General features: G+C 36.4%; 1 protein-coding gene across 3 annotated transcripts in view; it reads left to right on the forward strand.

The window, feature by feature from the left end:
* The first annotated feature begins 890 nt into the window (after positions 1-890).
* Positions 891-24270, forward strand: part of PPP1R21 (protein phosphatase 1 regulatory subunit 21) — a 144326-nt gene continuing 120946 nt past the window's right edge. For 2 of the 3 annotated variants that reach the window (XM_051975235.1, XM_051975238.1), the window contains exons 1-3: positions 891-1110; positions 12537-12605; positions 20988-21134. In XM_051975235.1, coding sequence (XP_051831195.1) covers positions 1054-1110; positions 12537-12605; positions 20988-21134 — 273 coding nt within the window. In that variant the 5' untranslated portion in view covers positions 891-1053. The remainder of the gene's footprint in view (positions 1111-12536; positions 12606-20987; positions 21135-24270) is intronic. The other variant, XM_051975236.1, reaches the window with a different exon arrangement.

Raw genomic sequence — 24270 nt, forward strand, 5'->3', positions numbered from 1 at the left:
TCTCCCTTTACCATGAAGTGGTTGACCGTGGAGGGCAATGATATCGATGGCGATGTAATTAATTCTAGCAAAAAGACCCCGAAAGATTTCAGACATAACCGTTTTTGCATTAATTATTCATACATGTTCTGAAGTGGCACACTAGCTGTAAATGAAGTGAGATGGCTTCGTATATGACTTGCCCTTCTTACCCTAATTCTATTATACTTCCCCCCACTCTTTTTCGGAGAAATGTCCTGAGGGAGGTGGGAGGCAGTTAATAAATATTTATTACGCGCTCATTCTGCGCAAAAACAGATTTAGTTCCCCAGGAGCTCACAGTCTAATGAGGGAGACAACGCGTAACAAATGAGGGCAAGAAGCTAGGCAAAGACCCTAATGTAGAAAGAGCACAGTGGCGAGGTTCTGTTTTTTCCGGTTGTGGAGATTCGAAGGACTGCCGGGTGAGAGCCGTGCCCAGAGACTGGATGTATCACGGGACATATAGTTCCGTCTCTAGAGAGGACAGGCTTCCTTGTAGTTACCAGGCTGTTGCCATGGAGACCACAGAGCGGATGGATGAGTTCACACAGTGCCTCGCTTACTCCTCCTTCCGCTCCTCCTTTTTCCCTCCCTCCTCTCCCATACGCTTTTTCCGGTTCTGCCAGCTCCACGCCCCCCCACCGCCTTTGACACCATCTTGGGCCGTGCGTCAAAATGGCGCCCCCTGGGTCTCCCAAGGAGGAGCCTCGTGGAACTAGTGGTGGTGAGGCTGCGCACTGGCGTCCCCCACCGCGGAGGGGCGGGGCTCCGCGGCTGCTTCTTCGACGTTTGCCCGCCCTCTCTCCACCTCCCTTCCCTCTCTGGCTCTTTCCCCGCCTTTCTCCCTTCGGGCGAACCCGGAAGTGGAGGTTCCGCGGCGGCAGCGGCTGAGGCGGCGGCGGGTACCTGCCGACAGCCCAGTGCCGAGTGAGGGCGCTGGCGGAGCCGAGCTGGCGAGAACCTCCGGGGGTTAGGGGTGGCGGGGACGGGACTGCGGCCGGGCAGCCCGGCCTGGACGGTGCAGGGGGCGCGATGGCCACGGCGGACCTGCAGGGGAAGTACCAGAAGCTGGCTCAGGAGTACTCGAAGGTAGCCAGCCCTCGCCCTACCCCCCCGGGACGGCGACCGGGGGTGGGGTGGGGGAAGGCCCCGCTGCCTCCCGTTGCCTTGGTAGCGTCGAGGGCTCCTTCCCGGGAAAAGGAGCGGGCGGGCTGATGCTCCCGCAGCGGCCCCCATCCCCGCGACGCCCTGTGCACCTGCAGTCTAGAGCTAAGAGTAGGGGTGCTGGGCGGGGTCCGGGGCTCTTTGGGATGCTGGGATGGAGGCAGAGTTTGGCGCCTCCTCGTCTGCAGGTCCTGGGTTCTGTCCCCGAGGGTTCGGCGTGGAGGACAGGTGGATTGCCTTTCCCTGCCCTTTGCCTCGGCTTACCCGGGCCGATATTGGGGAGGATCGCCCTCCTCTTCCCAAAAGGATGAATCGGCCCTTGCACTGACGTCCGGATGTTCGTGGTCCTCCCTTTCCACTTAAGAAACCTTTTTAATTTCTTGGGCGTGGAAGTACTGGCTACATTGAGAGCATTTATGTTGGCATTTTGAAGATCCGGGCCTTTTCTTCTCGTGGGTCCCGAAATCGCCCGAAGGCTCGGGAACTAGCTTTTTATCCCCCGGGATGCTGGAACACTTGTGGAATGAATTAAATGGGAGCCCTGCTCACTGCCCAGCCAATTGTTTTAACGGGCGTAGTGCAGGGGTGTTCCCTTTTATGTCTAGAGACCTTTATCTGTCTTATTTCAGAGGAGTGTGTGTAATGGAACCTTGAGGCAACCTAAGGGGGATTGAAACTATTGCTTCCCCTGGTTCAAGCTTTCCCATTTGTGCAGGGTGTGAGGCGCAGAGGCATTTCTTTCCTTTTTAGAGTCCCAAGAAACTAGAGACCAAGGTTGTCTTGTGGTTGATTCAGTTTTCTAATAACTATAAAAGCCATAAGGCAAAGCAACCCATTTTTAAACAAAGTATCCTCATTGGTTAGATGAGGTGTTCTCCAAAATCCCTTCTAGCTCTTTGACAGTCCAGATTTCAGAACTCTTCTGATTTTTGTCTCCTTCAAAATAATCAATCCCAAAGGTCCTTCCTTTTTTTAAATTTTTAAAAAATAATACTATTATTGCTGAAACATTTTTGGGAGCTGCCATGATTCTTTTGAATACCAGACAGTTGTAGTAAGTGAAGGCACCTTGGATTTGCATTAGTCAAAATACCCAGATTCCAATTCTAGTTTTTCAACTACCTTTGTGCTCCAGGACAAGTTACACATGTCCTGAGCTTCAGATTCTTAATCAGTAAAAGAAGTAGTTTGAACAGATGATTTTTCTTTTAACATCCCGTTCAACTCTGAATCTTATAGCATCTTAAATAGTGGCAAATCTCTGTGCTTTGTATTTTTGAGAAATTCAAAAACTTTTTGTGGCCAGAATGAAAAACATGTTTAAGTGAGTGGGAACAAGCCTTCTATGTGGAGCCAGGTACTTTACAAATATTAGCTCATTTAATTTTCAGAACAACCCTGAGAGTTAGGTGCTGTTTTTGTCCCCAATATAAAATTGAGGAAACTAACAGTGATTAAGTGAATTGTCCAGGATCATGAAACTTGTAAATGTGAGGGAAACTTGTAAATGGCTGTATTTGAACTCAAGTCTTTCTGACACCAGGTCCAGCATTTCTCTCACATCATTACCTGACATATTACAAAATTAGATAATTCCATTTTTATTACTTAAAAAAATGATAATGAAATAATATTAATTCCCAAGACTTGCATAGAGTCATGAGACTGACTTAACTTTTTGGGTTGATAAACTTGTTCTGAAGGAGTTCCAAAAGTCCCTTTTTCAGTCATGGAACAAGTGCATAGGAAAAGATATGAAATAAGTTTAAAGGCTGGAATCTTAAAAACAAAATATTCATAGTCAACCAACCATAGTAAAGTTTCATTACTTTATAGACACACCACTTACATATATTGAATTTCTACTTGGTACAGTACTGATCATGTTAAAACGTTTTCTGGCTTGTACAATACTAGACACAGAGAGAGATAGAAATACATGGCATGTCCCTTGAGCTTCAGCCTCATCAAATAGACAAAACATGTACATTAAAAAGTTAAACTGCAAGGCAGGGGATGATTAATACTAATATAAAAGGTAAATGCTTAGGTATATAGAGGAGGAAGAGTGAAGCTTATTAGTTTGGGAAAGGTATGATGGGACTTTGTAGCTGAATTTAAAAGTTGGATAGGATTTGTTAGAGGAGATGACATTTCATATTGTTTGGGTAAGGAACTGGAATATTATGATTGGTTGAGCCTTATTAGATTAGGAAGGTTCACAATTTGGCCTTCCTACTTTGCTGGTATTTTTATACTTTATTCCTTTCCATGAACTTTGTGATCCTCAGATACATTGGCCTCCTTGCTACTCCTATACCACATGACACCCCATCGCCCAACTTAGTGACTCTTTTCACTGGCTGTCCCTCACGCCCCAAATGCTTTTTTTCCTTTTGTTTTTTGACTTTCCTGAGTTGCTTTAAAATTCACCTTGCTTAAATCTCACCTCCTGCAAAAGAAGTTTTCCAGTCCTCTCCCTTCATTGCTAGTGCCTTTTTTCTGAAACTAGCTTTCATTTACACTGCATCTTATATTTACATAGTTATTTGTATATTGTCTTCTCTATTGGGATGTGAGCTGAGATAGCTGGGACTGTGTATGTGTCTTTCTTTTTATCCCCAGCGTGTGGAACATAGTAAGTGCTTAATAAATGATTGTTGACTGATTGGTGAGGAATATTGGAAAATAAGGTTGAACAGAGTCCTGGCTTGGTCTGTCATGTAACAAACTTTAATTTATGCTTGTTCTTTGCATATGCTTTGCTCTGTCCTTTGGGGGTTACAAAAATGAAGACTATCCCCCTCTCTTTCTCAAAACTAAAACCTGATGGAGATATGATGTATGTATATAAATGTACATAACTATAATATTGTGCAGGATGTGATGAGACGTGAAGGAGTTATTTACAAAAATCCTGTGGGAATTTAGAAAAGGAAGAATTTACTCCAGCTGTGAGTGTGGGGAAGATAATAGAGAAAATGGAATTTGGGCAGGCTCATGAAAAATGGATAGAATTTTGAGAAAGAAGAGAAAAGTTGGAAGGAATAGTGAGCAATAAAGGAACAGAGAAAAGTACAGGGCATATTTTAGGGCTAGCATGTCTTGAGTGGAAAGTATATGATGGGAAATTGTAGGAAATTGCATACTTTTCTTTTTCTAGAATAGAAAAGTAAGAAAGAGTCTGGGATACCATGTTGAGTTGTTTGGATTATATTCTATAAGCAAATGAAAGTTTTAAATGGGAAAGCCATATGATCAAAACTTTACAAAATTACTCTTATTAGCATTATATAGGGTTATCAAAAGACTATTCAAATCTAAGGTTAATCTGACAGTTATGTGTTGTATAGATATATTAGATAGAGAACAATGAAAGCAGAAAGAACAGTGAGAAAGGGGTATTGCACTAATAATCCTGGAGGAGGGTAAGAAGGGATATTGCACTAATAATCCTGGAGGAGGGTAAGAAGGTATTCCTATTTCTAACATCCTAGACTAGGTGTTGTAAATGGGAATTAGAACAAAGGGACATTGTAGGAGGAAAGACAAGTCTGTGTATTTAATTAGATTTTTGGATATAAGGAAGAATTCAGATATGACCCTGAGATTTGATAGTGTTACTGAAAAAAGTAAAGAGGTTGATCAGCAAGCATTTATTAAGTACTTCTTATGTGCCAGGAGTTGCTAGACACTGAGGATACAAAGACAAATATTAAACTGTCTCTCCCCTCAAGGACCCTCCATTCTCTTAGGGGAGGTAACATTTTTACACATAAGTATATACAAAATAAATACAAGTTTATTTTTGATGTGGGCAAGAGGGGTAAGGTGTAAGCATTTATAATATTTCCTCTGCCCAAGACTGTATTAAATAGGACACTAACATCTGGAGATGTCAGGAGAGGAGAAGGGAAACTACTTTTGCAAGGGGAAGGTGTTGAGTTTGACATGTTGAGTGTTTCCTAGCACATAAGATGAAGGCATGAACAAAACGAAAAAAATAAACACTACATTGGTGTGTAAAGTGCTAGGAATACAGACAGTATTCTCTCTTGAGGAATTAATATTCTAATGATGGAGATAACATAGTCTGAGATTTCAGCTGTGCTTTATATGGAAGGGCCTATGATCCTTGAATGTATGAATAAAGCAGAAGGCAATTCATCTTATTTAATGCCACTTCTATTGATAAAATCATATTGGTTTCTAATAAAATCAACAATGGCAATTAGTAGCTTTGCTTTTGAGTAGATTGGGGTTGCCGCACCCATAGAAATAATTACTTTTCTAGCCTGTGGCTGTAGGGGTTTGTGTGAGGTATGGGGAGAAATTCTCAGACTTTGGCTTTGGCACTTAACCTGCATGTCAGTGGTAGTTGGTTGGGTAGTTGGCTGTAGGTTGGTGTTAGCAGAGATGGCAGGCTTTCTCATCTGTCAGCATTCCTTCTTGAACTATAACTAGAGGGTCTACGCTGGAAGCAGGGCTAGTGGTCTCAAGGGTGTTTCTCTGACTCTTGGCCTTATTTGTTCATTGGTGGCAGTGATTAGTGTTTGTCATAGTTGAAATGGAGTTATTTCCCCTGATGGTATTGAGAGCTACGTTAGAAGTAGAACTGATGGTCTGAGGTGTTGCTATTTCTGAGACCACTTAAGTCACTTGAAGTGAGAGGAGGACACCTAAATGAAAATGTCCAGTACGCAGTTGGATATGTGTCTGGGAATAAAAAGTCATGACTAAAGTAATGATTTGGGTATCATCTTTGTAGAGATAATAGTTGTAATTGTGAGAATAATTAGTTTCTCAGGAAAGAGAATATAAAAACAGACCACTGGGGTCAAAGATTAAACTTTGAGTTATTCCATGGTGTGGGGATAAGCTAGCCAAGAAGACATAGTACTAAAAGGAAACCCTGCATAGTGTTGTGTCTTGTAAGGCAAGGGAAAGAGAGTTTATAAGAAAAGTGGTAGTCAAAGTCCTATGCTATAGAGAGATCAGGGAAAATTATTACTGAGGAAACTGTCATTTGTTTGGCCATTTAGGAAAGAGTTGATACATTTCAAAAGTACATTTCTTTCAGAAGAGTTTTCTGGTCTGACCCAGAATGGGAAATTCCTTGCTCAATATTGGAAACTCTAATAGTAGTTCCAAGAATAAATACTATTAGCTTCACTTGGTTTTGTGTCCACTCCATTGATTTCTTCTACTTCCATTGCAGCAGAAATCCTCTATTGTTTTCTTTTTGTTAAATCAGTTGTGGATCTCAGTTCAGTCTACTCTTTTGCTGGAACTTTTGGATTTCAACTGGGACCCATTGTTGTTATTCCAAAAAATTTTTGAGATATATTCTTTGTACCTAGATTAAGGGATAGCTGGTGTATATAGGCACTATTATGCTTGCATTTAGAATAAGGTGCCTCTTTTAAAAAGTCTTTAGAGCAGGGAAAAATATTAGGGAATTTGAACTTCAGTTTTTCTCCAAGAGTTTATTTTTCTACCACTTTGCAGTATTGTTTCTTAAATTTGTCTTTGGGAAGACTTTTTACTTAAGATTTTTTTACTTTTACTTAAGATTTACAGGATAGTTGCTATTTGGGAAGGTAAAGTTAGAGTTAGGATACTTTTTTTTTTCTTTCCAGACACTGAGAAACTTAATAGAATTTCTGTTGAAAAACAAACGAACAAACAACTCGAGACCATTTGATCCATTTCATAATTTTACAGCTGAAGGAATTGAAGGCACAGGGTTAAATGATACATATAATTAGTTCATGGGAGAGATATGACTTTCATAGGATTATATTTTTAGAAGGTTTTTTTTCTTTTTTAAGATTGTCTCATCTATTTCTTTCATTTTACAAATAGGAAACTGAGATTCAGAAAGGTCAGACAAATTGTAAGAAGCAGAGCCAGGAGATCCAAACCCCCAGGTCTTTGATGGCAGATTCAGTGCTCTTTACACTACATGATGCTCTTTTTCATTTTTACAGATGAGGAAACTGAGGTCCCACGAGGTTAAATGATTTGCCCAAGGCTGCACAGGTAAATGTAGTAGAGCTGGGGCCCAACCCCACATTTCCTGACTCCTATTCTATTGCCTTTTCCACTCTTCTACAAGGAGTGGTCTGTAATATCTAGCCTTCCTGACATCTTAAAATGGCCTCCACTCTAACCTACATTCTGGCCTTGGGTTTGTTTGAGACTGAATGAGTTAGTTACTTAGATGTTCCTCTAATCACTACCATGAATATTCTGATCTCTTTAAGAGTCTTGTAGTAAGAATACTTCAAGTCCAAGTAATCAAGACAGAATTCATTAGAGCCCTATTCCATAGTTCAGATATGGTTATTGAAATTATTTTAATTGATTTTCTTTTACCCAGTTGACGATCTTATCCCCTGAAGTGATAAGTTAAGGATAGACTATCTTCATCAGTGGCTAAGACTGGAAGACAAGGTGAGAGTTTCCCCAGACCCTACTCATGGGAAAAAGAATATCTGAATTTTTTTCAAATGTTAGCAGGTGCCTTATGCTTGTTCCTGAGTTCAGAGTTGGTTGATAATTTATATTTCATCAATGATATCCTCTAATACCTTCAAAATTCAGAAATGAGGATTAGCTAAAAGAAACACCAAGTGGATGATATCTAATCTTAAATTTCTGTAGGGGTAAGTGGATGAGGGCCTGGCTTTGCTTGTTGAAGATGATGTCAAAAAAGTCACTGTTTCATAATGAATTCCCTGATAGGTCCTGTCATAAATGTTGCATGAGCATGAATTGAAGGGCCGGGAATGTTTGACCCAAGAAAAAAATTTGTGGTACATGAAAGTTGCCTTCAGCTATCTGAAGGATTATTATACGGAAGAGGGAATCGACTTGTTCTGCTCTGCTTTTCCTCAAAGAGAAGAACTAGGAGAAATGGGTGAAATTAAAAGGAGAGAAATCGAGATTCTCTATAGGGAGAATCTTTTTTTGTAATTAGCACTGTATGGAAATTGAGGGGGGCTGTAAGTTGTGTTCATACTTATTTGAAATATTTAAAGGAAAGCTGAATGCTTAAATTTTTCATGTGTGTTAGAAGAGGGAATTCTTTTACCAACATAGATTGGACAAAGTGAACTCTAAGGTTTCTTCTAAAGATGAGATTTTGTGGAATTTCATTGATCAAAGAGAGTCTGTGAGAGAGTTAGTGAATAGCTCAGAATAATAGTTCATTGCTGTTCATGGAAAAATAACTCACGGAGGTCTGGTCAATGATGAGTGTCCTGAAACAAACAAAAAACCTGTAAAGGAACATTTCTCTACTGAAGAGGCAGCAGCATAGTTTGGAAATATCCCTGCTTTCTATTTGGAATTATGCAATTTATCTCATTTGGGAAAGTGATAGGAAAATAATGGGGCCAGAACTAATCAGTTTTTCAAAAAGAAGCAGGTGAAAAGCCAGAAGCATATTATAGATTTGGTTTTCAGAGTTGGTGATATACTTGATGCAATTGGTAAGTGCTTCTTTGTAGCAGGCATTCTGCTAAGTGCAGAGTTACAAAGAAAGGCAAAAATAGGGTTCCTCCTCTCTCTTGGAGGTAGAGGAGGTGTGAATAACTATGTATATTCAAGATTTATACATTGTAATCAGAAGATAATCTCCGAGGGAAGGCACTAGCATTGAGATGAAGGGAGGATGGGATGCAGAATGCCTTTGTAGAATATGGAATTTCAGCTGAGTTTTAAGGGAAGCCAAAGTTACTGAAGTAAAGGGTGAAAGTATTCTTTGTACAGTACAATGCCTGTACAAGTATATTGAGTTGGGAGATGGGAGTGTTATGTTTGAGGAATGACAAATAGGCAAAGAGTAGCTAGATTGTAGAATTCCTAGAAGGGAATAAAATGAATTGAAAGGTAGCAAAAAAAACATACTGTGAAGGTTTTTAAACTCCAAACATAAGATGAAAAGTTGTAAAGGTTCCTAGAAATCATGTTTTAAGTCCTTCATTTTACAGATGAGGAAATGAAGGCACTTCAGACTAGTGTTAATGGTGATAATAGTATGTAGGTTTTTTGTTTATTTGTTTTTTGGAGGCCACAGGATTAAGTAGTGTTCTCAGGATCACACAGTAAGTGTCTGAGGCAGGATTTGAACTCTAAGTCTCTTGATTTCATTGCCAGTGTTCTTTCCATTGTGCCATCTAGTTGTCCCAGTGACAGTATTTAGAGAAAATTTGAGTTAAAGGACTTTATTCTCTATATTTTCCATAGCAATATAATTCTAATTCAGGGGTGGATAAACTTTAGGTTATGGGCCAGATTTGTTCTGCTTTCTGTTTTTGTATAGCTAATGAACTAAGAATTGTCTTTATCTTAGTTCACAGTCCATAGGAAAACAGGCAGTGGACTGGATGTAGCCCACCAGCTTTAGTTAGTTTTTGAGCTAGTGTATTATACAGGGGCATCACATGGTTAAATTGAATCCATAAACACTGCAAAAAGTTTTTTTTTTTTTAAATGTTTGCATGTGTAACAAATGATCACATTTTATTGCACTGATTATGCTATTAGGATATCTCATAGAATCTTAGGATCTATGGAAAGAACTTTGAAAGCTTCTTATATATGAACTATATATGAAATTACACTGAACAAGAATTTCTTCTTATATATTCCTATCAAATTGTTATCCATTCTTCTCTTGGAGAACTCTACGGAGAATGAGTGTGGTTTACCACCTCCTATTGCAGTTCATTCCACATTTATATAACTGTTGATAAGAAGGTTTCCTTACATTAAGTATAAATTTCCTTTTCATCTTTCATTCATTGAATCTGTTTGTCTTCTCATACTCAACACATCTTTCTAGATACTTGAAGATAGTTATTATGTCCTTCCTTCTTTCCCCTCTCCAGATTAAATATCCCTAATTTCTTCAACTAATTCTTGTTTATGTAACATGGTTTATTATCCAAATTTTCCTCTTTTGGGTGTTCTCCAGCTTGTCAGGGTTTTTCATAAAACGTGAAAAAATTAAGCTCACTAGCTTGAGTTTTGCATTATCCATTTCTTTTCTCTCTCCCTCCCTTCTTCCTTCCCTTCCCTCTCTTTGTTTACTTTCCTTCTTCCCTCCCCCTGTTTTCCTCCTTCCCCCCTCCATCTTTCTCTCTCTCTCTCTTTCCCCTTTAAAGAGAGTTTATTTCTCTTTAAATCAGAACAGTATTTATCCTTTTCTAGTCCTGTGTTATGACCTATGTTCACTATGTCTTTATGTCCCTTGATGGTGGCTCAGGAATCTCATTTGTCAGATTGTTTTTAGGCTGCTAGGATGTCTTTAATTTGAACCTGATGATCTAAAACCACCCACGCCAGCAAATCACCCTTATTATCTTCTCGTTGTATCTTAGATTACATGTCCCTGTGAGCTTTCATTATATTTTTTCTGGTATAGTCATCATTCCTTGTGGCAGAAAAAACAAATTAAGAGTTAAGAAATTTGTATTTTTTTTCTCATTTTAAGAGTTGTGGGCCTGTATTTCTCTTGATCCTTATTTTTTCCTCATATAGTTAAATATTTTGTCCTTAGAATTTAATACCAGCCTTAATCATTCTGAACTTCAGTATTTCTGAATCCCAGAACTTTCTCAATTGTAGCTGCTCATGGCAGCTGAGATTCAAAGTGGCTTGGCCCTAGAGTCAAGAACATCTCTTCCAAATCCAGCCTCAGATACTTATTAGCTGTGCGAACTTGAATCACTCACTTAACCTCAGTCTGCCTCAATTCTTTTCTGCATAAAATTATGCGTAATAATAATAGCATCTACTTTCTAGAAGTTATGTTTCCTTTTTGTTACTTGCCCCATCTTTTATAAATGTTTTTTAAAAAGCCCAATTTGGTAGTTGATGTATATCCCATGTATATCCCATATGCACTGATCATTTTAACCTTCTTTTCTATTCCATTGGAATAAAAAATTGTTCCTGCATGTCTTCAGAACTTTAATTTTTGAGAGCTTGTTCCTTGTCTTGGGCTCATTTCTCCGTGCATCTTTACAAACTTCTTGTGGGCAAGTTCCCTATTTCATTTTTCTTTGTATTCTCTCAAAGGTATTATAAGTGTTTTGTACAAAATAGATATTCAGTAAATACTGGTTGGTTGATTGAATTTTGGTGAAGTGGAAAAGAATTTTAAAATCAAGTTTCAGTTCTTTTTGACTATGAATTTTAGACCTAGTTATACTTTGATTTTTCAATTTAGACTTTCACTTAGATTGCTGGAGATTTTTATTTCTTTATATTCTTTCAGTCTCACTTATATACAGATACAGTCATTCAGTCTTGAGCTAATATGGATGACACAACACAAATGTATTTCTTTTATAGCCAGAAGTCACCATATTCTTTTAGTCTATTCTTTCAAGATCCTGCTTAATTCCCCTTATTATATCACTTTATCTAGTTTTCTGTGGTCAACTACAGTGTTCAGTATTTTAAGATTTTTTGGTCCTTTTTGGAAAAAAAGAAGCAATTCTATTCTTTGTTTTCCAGATGTCAAACTAGACAGTTTGACTTAGGAATGAATGGCTATTCTTTTAAGTTTTCAATTCCTCAGAAAAGGACCTGCTTTGATTTCCCAGAATTCTAATAATATTCATTTCTCAGTTCTAAATACTTAATTTCTGTGCCTCAGCTAAACTGGATAAAACACATTGTCTTTGTTCATGTTCTCTGATTGTGTTGAATGCCCTTCTATTGCCGCTCTTATTATTTACATTGTCAGCTCAATTTCTATCTTTTCCATGACTACTCCATTCAGTCTATATTGATTTCTTTTTCTTCTGAACTCTTGGAGTACTCATTGTAAATACTTTTTTTTTTTTTTTAAAGTACTGTTGTGTTGTTAATTATCAGTATAGATCCTGTTTCCCTGACTCCTTGAATTACCTCATTTATGGTATCTTTAAGGTCCTTTCCAACTCCCGTGATGCCCAAACTTATTGTCTTAGAAATAGTAAACACTCAATAAATATTTTTCAGTTTGTTTGAGCAATTAAATTTGTAGATATAGTACCACATCTTCTTTGGGGTGCTTTATTACAATGACATAATTTGTTCACTGTACAATAGAAGTCCCAAGCATAAAATTGAAGAATTGGTAAACTAAGAACTTTGAAGAAAATGAAAATTGGTTTGTCAGAACTAAAATGAAACTAATAAATGCATTGAGGTTTTTACATTGATGTGTGTTTGCATTGAGTATTTTTGTAAAATCCAATATTTAGTTTTTTAGAAACACTATTGAAACAAATTATAAATTATTTTTGTACTTATGTGAATTGAAAATTAATGACTACTTTTTATATTTTCAGCTTCGAGCACAGAACCAGGTCCTAAAAAAGGGTGTTGTGGATGAACAAGCAAATTCTGCTGCTTTAAAGGTATAAGAGGCTTGTGTTTTATATTTGAAATTAGACAGAATTTTTAATTTAGGCTACTGAATAAGGGCTTCTAGGTTAAAGGCCCAGTTTTGCCACTGATGCACAACAAAATATGAGCAGAGGTTTTAACCTTTTATGCTTCAATTTTCTGTTTGATAATCAATGTAGTTTTGAGTGTTATACGCTTTGATTATTTTGACTAAGAATTATTAAAAATGCTCTTTTTATATAATACTACTCTCTTATATCCTAAAACATTTACTCATGTAGGTGTAGTTAGAGGAAACAAATTTTTATTCAAAAGTAATTTCACGATTTTGTTATCAAACTATTCAAGACTTATTTAGATGGCAAAAAGAAATCTGGTAATTCAATAACCTATTCTTGCCTTTAGATTGAACCATTCAAGAATCTAAAACCATATTTAGATGTGAGAAACTTTTCACTTAAATTATTTTTATTGATATTTTTGGATTTACAGAGTGCTTTCCCCAGAGCAAGCCCAGGTTATTTTATCAATTTTATAGATTAGGAAACTGAGACTCAGAAGTTTAAATGACTTGTTCAGGTTGATGGGTAAATGTCATAAATAAATGTTAAATTAAGTGTTGAGAGTCACTCTCAAGCCTCTAATGCATATTGTTGCAGGGGGCAGCTAAGTGAAGGTAGAGATCTGAGTTAGGGCTGGAGTCAGGAAGGCTTGGATCCAAATTTTGCTTTTGACACTTACTAGTTGTGTGATACTGGGTTCTCTATATGTATGCTAGTTAATTGTTGTTATTATTTCTAAACAAAAAGAGAACACAAACAGAAGGGATAGAAATGAGTTCCCTCTTTGGAATCTGTTAGATTATTTTCCAGGTCATTTATTCTTCTCACTAGTCTCCAGGGTAAAGTTCTCAGCTCCCCTGTCCAATTAACTTGTCAAGGAATGCTTCAGCTTTTCTCATGTCTTTTCTCCCAGTGCTACATTCCAAATGGTGCTTCCCTCTCTCCAGTTTGCTCTAGGAATCCCAATTCTGGTCAGAAAGGAAGAGTCCTATACCTGTAGAGAGTGACACTGCCAGCCCTACCTCTGTCTTCAGGGATGAGGGGCCTCTTTTGATCTTTCTGTGCTGTAACACACAGTTTAAATGGGCTTTCTTTCTGAAGAAATGTTAGTCAGTGTCTTTCAGTCTAAACAATAGAAAGCCACCCTTGTGTATTCTAAGCAAATGTGAAAACTTCTAAAGAAAGAAATTTCCTTTTTTTGGGGGAGGAGGGGTGTTACTTATTCTGAAATTTAATATTTAACCTGGGCTTATTTATTTTTGAATCTTTAAATAGAAGGTACTGATTATATTCATTAACCAGGTGCCTGTCTTCTGATAGTTAATGGTTAATTGGAGGAGCTAAGCTTTAGTCATGTTATCACTTTAATCACTTATTTGAGGTAGCAGGTCGCTCAGTGATAGAATGCCAAGCCTAGAGGCAGGAGAACCTGAATCCAAATCCTGTCTCAGATACTTATCAGCTGTGTTACCCTAAGCAAGTCATCTAAACTTATTTGTGTCTGTTTTCTCAATTGTAAATTGGGTATAATAATGGTGTTTCCCTCTCAAGGTTGCTATGAGGATCAAATAAGACAACAGTAAAGTACATTGTGCAGTGCCTGACACATGGTAGACATATAAATGTTAATTGTTTTTGCTGCTTCTTCTTCTATCATTATTATGTAACTAATTTGTGTATCACTTGGAAATGATAGCTATTTTAATTTCGGGCTTATAAAGAAATTAATTTTTATTGCACGGCTTTGTAGCTATGGCTGGTGATATCTTAACAAAATTGTCAGATTGGGAATATTGCAATGTTACCTCTTAAACTCATAGATTTTGAAATCACTGTGGAGGGAAAGACCTATCATTGGTATAGATTGAAACAAATCCAGGCCCCTCTTACTGTGTGGTACTTGTCTATTTCTTTTCTTAATTATCCCTAGAATGGGGAGGGCCATTTTACCTACATACTTGGTACTTTCTTCACTTTCTCCTGACATTGCTAGTAAATTGGTGCAGCAACTGGTCTGTCTTTGAATTATCCTTCGTTATCCACTTTGTAACCAGACATTCTTTATTTTTTTTGGACATTTTTTGGGGGACAAATTTTTTATTTGCAGTCCTTCTTTGCAGCATTTCTTTATTTTTAATGTATTTTTTATTGATACTTTTTATAGCTTTAGGTCAGTCAGTATTTATTAAGCACTGACTATGCTAAGCACTGTGCTAGCAGTATTTGCAGAGATGGAAATGAAATAGCTCCTTTAGTCAAGGAGCTTGTTTTCCTTTTGACACACAGTGTGCTCACAATTAATGATAGGATACATACAAAACACATAGCAAATGTTTTTGATGTGGGAATTTGGGGAAGGTGGGCATTAACAGCTGTAGGAATTAGGAAAGCTTTCTTGAAGGAGGTGGTGCTAGAACTAAATCTAGAGGCCAAGGTGAAGAGGGAGAACATTCTAAGTTTGGAGGCTAATGTGTGCAAAGACAGAGATAAGAGATGAAGTGTCATACACAGAGAATAAAAAAAAGGCTGGAAAGACTGTGCTAGATTGTCAAAATACCATTTTGTATTTAGTATAGAGGAAATAGAGAACCACAGAAGGTTCTTGAGCAGGAGAATGATTATCATGCCTGCACTTTTGATAATCAGCTTAGCAGCCTTGTGGCAGTTAGATTGGAAAGAGGAAAGGCTCAAAGCAAGGAGACCAAATACTAAGTTACTGTGATACTAAGTTACTAGACAAAAGGTAATGAGGTCCTGAATTAGGGTGATTATAGTAAGAAAGGAGAGAAGTACATGGATGCTGAAGAGGTTGATTTGATAAGATATGGCAAATGAAGAGAGGGAAGATTTTAGGAGGAATCCGGTTGTGAACCAGGGTGATTAAAAGAATGTTGGAATTCTTTCAGAAATATGGCGATTAAGAAAGGAGATAGATTTTGCAGGTAGAGGTTGGAAAATACAGTGAACTTAGTTCTGGAAATGTTGAATTTGAGAAACCTATGACTCATTCAGGTAGTGTCTCAGCAGGCTGTTAGAAATGTGAGACTGCCTGTTTGTAGTGGCTAGAAACTGGAAAATGAATGGATGCCCATCAATTGGAGAATGGTTGAGTAAATTGTGGTATATGAATGTTATGGAATATTATTGTTCTGTAAGAAATGACCAGCAGCATGAATACAGAGAGGACTGGCGAGACTTACATGAACTGATGCTAAGTGAAATGAGCAGAACCAGGAGATCATTATATACCTCAACAACGATACTGTTATGAGGATGCATTCTGATGGAAGTGGATTTCTTCGACAAAGAGATCTAACTCAATTTCAATTGATCAAGGATGGACAGAAGCAGCTACATCCAAAGAAAGGACACTGGGAAATGAATATAAACTGCTTGCATTTTTGATTTTCTTCCCAGGTTATTTCTACCTCCTGAATCCAATTCTCCCTGTGCAACAATAGAACTGTTTGGTTTTGCACACATATATTGTATCTAGGATATACTGTGACCTATTTAACATGTATAGGACTGCTTGTCATCTGGGGGAGGGGGTGAAGGGAGGGAGGGGAAAAATCGGAACAGAAGAGAGTGCAAGGGATAATGTTGTAAAAAATTACTCTGGCATGGGTTCTGTCAATAAAAAGTTATTAAAAAAAAAAGAAATGTGAAACTGGAGCTCAAGGAAAAAAAATAATGGCTGGGTATATAGATTTGGGAGTCTTTTGCCTAGAGAGGTTAATTGATTTTAAGGGAACTGAACAGGTCTCCAAAATAGTATAAAGAGAGAAAAGGAAAGAGCTCAGAATTCTGGGATATCCCCATGAAAAAAAAGGGGTATGGATGATGATCTTACAAAGGATACTGAGAAAATTCAGTAGAAGATGCTTTTTTTTGCAAAGCATCATCACAAAACTCATGGAGAAGATTACACAACAGATGGGGGCACAACAGATGGAGTGGTCAGCAGTGTTAGATGTAGTAGAGAGAGCAAGACTAATAAGTATTGAGGAAAAAAGATCATTGGATTTGACCCTACTTAGCATTGGGGAACACTGAATTTAGACCATTTGGTGATCATTGGGACCAAGCAAAATTTTGTCTTGTAACTATTAGTGAAAAAAGCAAATGAGTAGGAAAAAAATTTCTTTTTTTAAAAAATTATTATATTATAGCTTTTTATTTACAAGATACATGCATGGGTATTTTTTCAGCATTGACAATTGCAAAACCTTTTGTTCCAACTTTTCCCCTCCATCCCCCCACCCCTTCCCCCAGATGGCAGGTTGACCAATACATGTTAAATATGTTGAAGTATAAGTTAAATACAATATATGTATACATGCCCAAAAAGTTATTTTGCTGTACAAAAGAATCAGACTTTGAAATAGTGTACAATTAGCCTGTGAAGGAAATCAAAAATGAAGGCAGACAAAAATAGAAGGATTGAGAATTCTATGTAGTGGTTCATAGTCATCTCCCAGAGTTCTTTCGCTGGGTATAGCTGGTTCAGTTCATTACTGCTCTATTGGAACTGATTTAGTTCATCTCATTGTTAAAGAGGGCCATGACCATCAGAATTGATCATCATATAGTGTTGTTGAAGTATAAAATGACCTCCTGGTTCTGCTCATTTCACTCAGCATCAGTTCATGTAAGTCTCTCCAGGCCTTTCTGAAATCATCCTGCTGGTCATTTCTTACAGAAGGATAATATTCCATAATATTCATAAACCACAATTTACTTAGCCATTTTCTAATTAATGGGCATCCACTCAGTTTCCAGTTTCTGGCTACTTACAAAGAGGGCTGCCACAAGCATTCTTGCACATACAGGTTTAGGAAAAAAATTTCAAGGAAATAGTTTATCTATTGGAGAGTTCTGTAATCAGTCACTTAAGAAAAATTCAAATACAGACAACATAATTAGTACCTTAAGAATTCCAGAACTAAAAATAGCCTTTGAAATTATTTAATGTAACCTCTGTGTTTTACCAATGAAGAAACTTGTTTGGAAAGAAAAGATGGTTTATTTGCTAAAGGTTCTATTAATTCAGACTAGATAGTCAGAACCAGAACTTGGATTTCTTGATTGTCAGTCTGTTACTTTTTTCATATAATACTTAGAATGGTAATTTGATATCCTAACTACAAATTATTCCTCCAAAATTTTGAGTCCTAATATGAACAGTAGAGTTTACTGGTAACTTTGTATTTTGATGAATTAAATAAAACCCACTTTCATTATTAATTATAAAAGTATTGAGTACCACATATTAGTTCTGTTCAAAGTATTACATTTTCTTTTTGTAATTCAGATGTAAATGTGTCTTAATTAACAGTATTTGATTGCTTTTCCTTAAAAGAACATATGAAGTGTTTAAGTATCAATGAAATTTTTTCTGTGATTAGCCACCATTGAACTTAAAAGAATGTAAGGTTCTTCTAAAAACTTACTGGGCCATTAAATATAGTTAAAAAGGAATCTCTCTTTAAAAATCCCTTAATTACCACTCTGTTTCTTTTGCTCATTCCCCTTCCTCGATTGTGAATACTGTTTGGTTTTGTTCCTGGCTCTTTTCTTTCTTCTCACTATAGTCAGTTAATCACCAAACATTTATTAAGTGCCTACCATGTTCCAGGTACTGTACTATTCTAGGTCATATACCATGTTGGCAGGCTGATGAAGTCCATGAGTTGCTTCTCCAAATTATGCTTTAAATATTTAAGATTCATAGCAAACCAGTTGTATTGTAACAATTATTAGAATAAAAAAGAAAAGCAAAGTCATTGACTCCAAGTTGAAAACTTCTATTCTACTTACATGAACTGATGCTAAGTGAAATGAGCAGAACCAGGAGATCATTATATACTTCAACAACGATACTGTATGAGGATGTATTCTGATGGAAGTGGATTTCTTTGACAAAGAGAAGATTTAATTCATTTTCAATTGATCAATGATGGACAGAAGCAGCTACACCCAAAGAAAGAACAATGGGAAATGAATGTAAACTATTTGCATTTTTGTTTTCTTCGCAAGTTATTTTTACCTTCTGAATCCAATTCTTCCTGTGCAACAAGACAACTGTTCGGTTCTGCGCACACACACACACACACACACACACACACACACACATATATTGTATCTAGGATATACTGTGACATATTTAACATGTATAGGACTGCTTGCCATCTGGGGGAGGGGGTGGAGAGAGGGAGGAGAAAAGTCGGAACAGAAGTGAGTGCAAGGGATAATGTAAAAAATTACCCAGGCATGGGTTCTGTCAATAAAAAGTTATAATTATTTAAAAAAAAGGGGGGGGAATAAGAACCATCATTTGGGATGGGATTGAGGAAAATGGGTGAAGTAGGTGTTTTTCCTGAGTTTTAAGGGAGTTCTGGGAATAATAATAAACGTTATATTTTTCATGGCAAAAAAAAAATAACTTCTATGCGGTCATTCTCATTCATTCTCATAGCTTCATGCATCACTTTTTTTTTTTCTTTAGGAAAGGTTTTTTAATATTCTTGCAAGAATGGATGCCTAAGTTAGTAGAACATTCCTTTGAAACTCCAAAGGCAGTATACATCACTTTATGCAGGTCTCAAATCTATATCTCCATATCTCCAGACCTGTGCCTTCAGCTATTTATAGGACATAGCTACCTAGATATCTTGAACCAATGTAAAAAAGTGTTTATTAAACACTTCCTTAAAGTCTCAAACTAAATGCTGAAGATAAAAACAAAAGCAAGGTCTGAACTCTTAAGGAGCTCAAACTCTAATAGGACAACATATATATGGGAAGGTCTAGGGATTTTTAGAGTATTGCAGCATGACATGGTAGTGCCTTGAGGCTGAGAGGCTATAGAGACAAAGTAGATGATGAAAGCCCTATGCACTTTAGGGAACAATGACAGAGCAGATGAGTAAAGCCCGGTGGTTTACCATCTTACTGGAAGGATTATAATTAGTGACTTTCTATTCATCCACACAGTGTGAACAACTGTGTTCTTTAACTATTGAATGGATGTAGAAGACTTGAATTTGTGAGAGAACTGAGAGCTTTCGATATTGTCTTATGAGAATGAGGATGAGTATTCATTCAGGAGGGTGTGGTGAGTGCTGGTAGGCAATGAGAGTTTTTGAACTTTTGGTTTTCCTATTAGTCGTCTACCCTATTATTTACCCATTTCTTATCATTTGACAAATTACACCTTTACTATATCTTATATTTACCTTCTTTGTAGTCTCATGGCCATTGCTATTGTTTAGGCTATCTTTACCACTTGCTTCAACTATTGTAATAAGCTGCTCAGAGGCCTTCCTCTCCTTCATGATTCAGATTAATCTTTCATATATATAGATCTAGTTATTTTATATTGTTTAAAAATGTCTCTCAGTGGTTCTCTAATAGCTACCAAATAAAGTTCAGCTTCCTTAGCATAACTTTCAAGATTCCTCATTACCTGATGCTATTCTCAGTTCTTAGGTTTTATTTGACATTGCTGTTCTCTGTATATCTGCATTGAGCAAAACTAGGCTACCTCTAATCCTGTGGTTTTCTGCACTTTGTTTTTGGTCATGCTATTTTTTATTTCTGAAATGTCCTTATAGTTGGTCTATCCATATTCATTTCTTTCTTAGTAATAAAAATAATTAACTTTATAAAATGTTTTACATGTTATCTCATTTACTTCTTGAAAAAACCTTTATGAAGTAGATACTAGTATTTTTCCCATTTTACTGAGGAACAAACTGAGGCTGAAAGGGACTTCAGCATAGTCACACAACTAGTAAATTTTGGACAAAATAGATCCCATTTACTTCCAGTTGTTAAATAATTATTCCTCCCTTGTATCTCTCATAAGAATTTGTATTATTATTTTTTTTTTTTTGGCTGAGACAAATGGGATTAAGTGATTTGGTTAGGATCACACAGCACTTCAGGAAGTGTTAAGTGAGCCCAGGTGTAGTCATAAGAATTTGAACCCCTCTTATGTATTTATGTTTTATTTAGTATTTGTTTGGCTGTAAATTCCATGAAGGAAAAAATCAAGTTTTACTTAATCTTTTGCATCTCTCCTAGTATTGTGGCTTACATTTAATGAGAGGATTTATGCAATTTGACTAGAAATTAGTTTTTCACCTATCAAATAGCCTATTATCTATACTTGAACTTTATATTTGAGAACCTAATTCAGTTAACATATATCTCAGTAAGGATTTTCATTTGTTTTTGATGTAATTTAGCACAAACAACAAAAAACTCATTATTTCTAAGCCTGAAGGCTGCATTCTGAGCATTGGTCTATTTTTCATATTAATGCAGGAACAACTAAAAATGAAGGATCAGTCATTGAGAAAACTACAGCAAGAAATGGATAGTTTGACATTTCGCAATCTGCAGCTTGCCAAGAGGGTTGAACTACTTCAGGATGAACTTGCTTTGAGTGAACTCCGAGGCAAGAAAAATAAGGTAGGCTCAAATAAAAATAACTGAGCACCATATTGCCAGCTAGCTATCAAATTGTAGAAGTGTACAAAATTTACCTTGTATTCCTTGGTCAATCAAATTTTTACCCAAAAATGGTTGCACTTTGAGTTCATCTGAACATACATTTGTACCAATATTTGTTTATAGAAGCGGGAAAAATCAAGAGTTTTGAGCTTTTCTTAGGCCCCAAGTATATGGTTAAACCCACAATTGCATTAGTATCTGGGAAAAACTAAATAATTTCATGTTGCTTATAACTATAGCTATTTTATTGTGTAGTATAATGAAAAGACCATCAGCCTTTAGACAGGAAGATTTGGGTTTGAATTCTGGATCTGATTTTTGTTAGTTGTTTTTATTTCCTCTTCTGTTAATCTGGACAATCCATATTTTTGTAAATATTCATCCATTTCACTTAGGTTGTCAGATTTATTGGCATACAATTAGACAAAATAACTCCTAATTGTTGCTTTAATTTCCTCTTCATTAGTGGTAAGTTCACCCTTTTCTTACTTTGATACTAATTATTTGTAAGTTGTTTTTAAAAAAAAAATTTTCCCCAGTTTTTTAGCATTTTTATGTAAAGTTTTGAGTTTCAAATTCTGTCCCTTTCTTTTCTTCCCCCCTTTGTGACAGTAAGCAATCAGATATAGGTTATTCTTTGAATTTGAGAGCGAACTAAGGGCTGTAGGAATATCTGGAGTGTTTTATGTGAATGAGAAAGTGGTTTTCATGCAGGAGGGTGTATTATGAGAATTATGGGAAACATTTCCATATTAATCATTTTGTACAGGCACACATATAAAAAAATTAAAGAGAAAAAGTGAAAAATAGTATTCTTCAATCTATATTTAGTCAGTATCAGTTTTTTTCCTGGAGGCAGGGAATGTTCCCTTCTGAGTGTATTGGAAAGGCTTTTCTCCATTATAGATAATATTTACTGATGGTGTAGACAATATTTAGATAAATATTACTTAACCTTTTAAGGTAAGCTCCATATATTCCTATGTTCTCTATAATGTTTTTCATAAGAATGGTTGTTATATATTGCTAAAAACTTTTTCTGCATCTATTGATATAATTTTATGATTTTTGTTGGTTTTTGTTATTGATATGGTCAATTATGCTGATAATTGAAACAGCCCTGCATTCCTGATAGAAATTCGGCCTGGTCATAGTGTATGATCCTTATTATTTATTCCTTTTATGACACAAATATGGTGCTTATACCCAGACCGAGAAGAGACAAAACAAAGAAAGTTTTAGACCAATTTTTTTAACGATTATTGATACAAAACTTGTTAGTAGTTAAGCTGAACAAATGGCTCAATATTTCTGAGCCTCAATTTCCTCATTGATCAAATTGGGGTACTTGTATTATGTTATACTACATTCTACAAAGGGTTGATATGAAGGAAGTACTTCATAAGCCTTAAAATTCAAGAGTTGTAAATAATAGTAACAGCTCTTGCTGCTGCTGCTGTTGTTGTTTTTTGTTTTTGCTAAGGCAATTGGAGTTAACTTGCCTAGGGTCACACAGCCAGGATATAATAAATGTCTTTGGTTAGATTTGAACTCAGATCCTCCTGATTTCAGGGCTGGTGCTTTATCCACTACACCAACTAGCTGCCCCAACTCTTGCTATTATGAATATTATCTGGAGTAACAATGAGTAATAATATTTGACAGAGATAGTATGGTGTAGTAGATAAAGAACTAATTTTAAAGCCAGGAATAACTGAGTTTTAACATATATTTTATGTGTGAGGGAAATTTTTAGAATTTCTAGAGGGAATTTCTTCACCTGAGAATTGCCTTTATCAATGAAATTACAATCCCATCCCTAATAATAACTAATAGCAACAGTGTTTTGCTACTAGTAAAAAGCAGGGTTAACTCATTTAAGGTATCACCACTGCTTATGTTTAAGTGGAAGGAATAATCGGACCATGCCCCTACCACAGATATTTAAAGATGTCGATATAGTTTTTAAACATTTATTCCTAAACAAGTCATTGGCAAAACAGCTTGGCTTCTTTACTGCAAATGAACTGTTCCTCAGTTGAAAATTTTGGTGGTTTTTCCTTTTTAAGTTTTATACAGCATGACAATTTTCTTGATGCTTTATGTAAATAGTCCAATATTCTTAAAAGATCTTATGATTCAGAAATTGCTTATTTTACAAATCTAATTTTTAATTGGAGAGGGACTGAGCCTATTTGATGAGAAGCCACCTTGTAAATCAGGAAAACAATGCTGAGACATGGTAACTGTGGGACCTTGGGCAAACTGCCTAATTGTTCATCATCTTGGGTATCATTTTACAGGGAAAAAAGGATAATCACCTATTGTGTTTACCAGGTGCATTATACGCTGATGAAATCATGATTTTGATATTTTCAAAGTATAGGTGGTATGTTGTATCATAGTTTCACATTTAGATCTGTCGGATTCAGTGAAGGTCATCCCACCCAGTCCTTTCATTTTATAAATGAAAAAATTGAGGCACAAAGAGGTTGTAACTAGTTTTGGGTCCCTTGGATTGGAATCCTTGTTCCCTGATTACAAAGTCATCAGTCTTCCATAATCTCTGTAAAATTTTATATCAGTATGAAGAAGCAGTACCAATTAAATCAATACTTTTATTATGATGTATGTGGGAAAAAGTCATACTCAGTGTAATGTATTTTGCTTTAGGCAGGAAACATGACATATTCCAGAATTTTTGAGCAAATTCCTTCTAGATCTCGCCGATATGCTACATGTACTTCAAAGTTTTTGTCTGTACTGCCATCCACTGAATGGTTTCTCACATCTCCAACTCTACTCAATTTTGAATTCATCTCTAAATATTTATAAAAATAGAAATTAACCACCAATTTCTTCCCTTTTTGTTTTTAGTCCATTTGGAATTACTTTTTTTAACCTGATTTTTTAAAAAAAAAATACTGTATCAAATACTCAAAGAAGGCTTTTTGTTTATAAGGCAAGATAGCAGACTTTTTGTATGTTCCTTTTTTGGGAGGACTCAATGACTTTTTAGTTTAGGCTTTTAATAATTTTTGTCTATGTATGAAGCTGAAGCAGAAGCAGAGTCTACCTTGCAATAGGAATTTTG

This window comes from Antechinus flavipes, chromosome 2 (genome assembly GCF_016432865.1).
Source record: "Antechinus flavipes isolate AdamAnt ecotype Samford, QLD, Australia chromosome 2, AdamAnt_v2, whole genome shotgun sequence".
In the NCBI taxonomy this organism is placed as follows: Eukaryota; Metazoa; Chordata; class Mammalia; order Dasyuromorphia; family Dasyuridae; genus Antechinus; species Antechinus flavipes.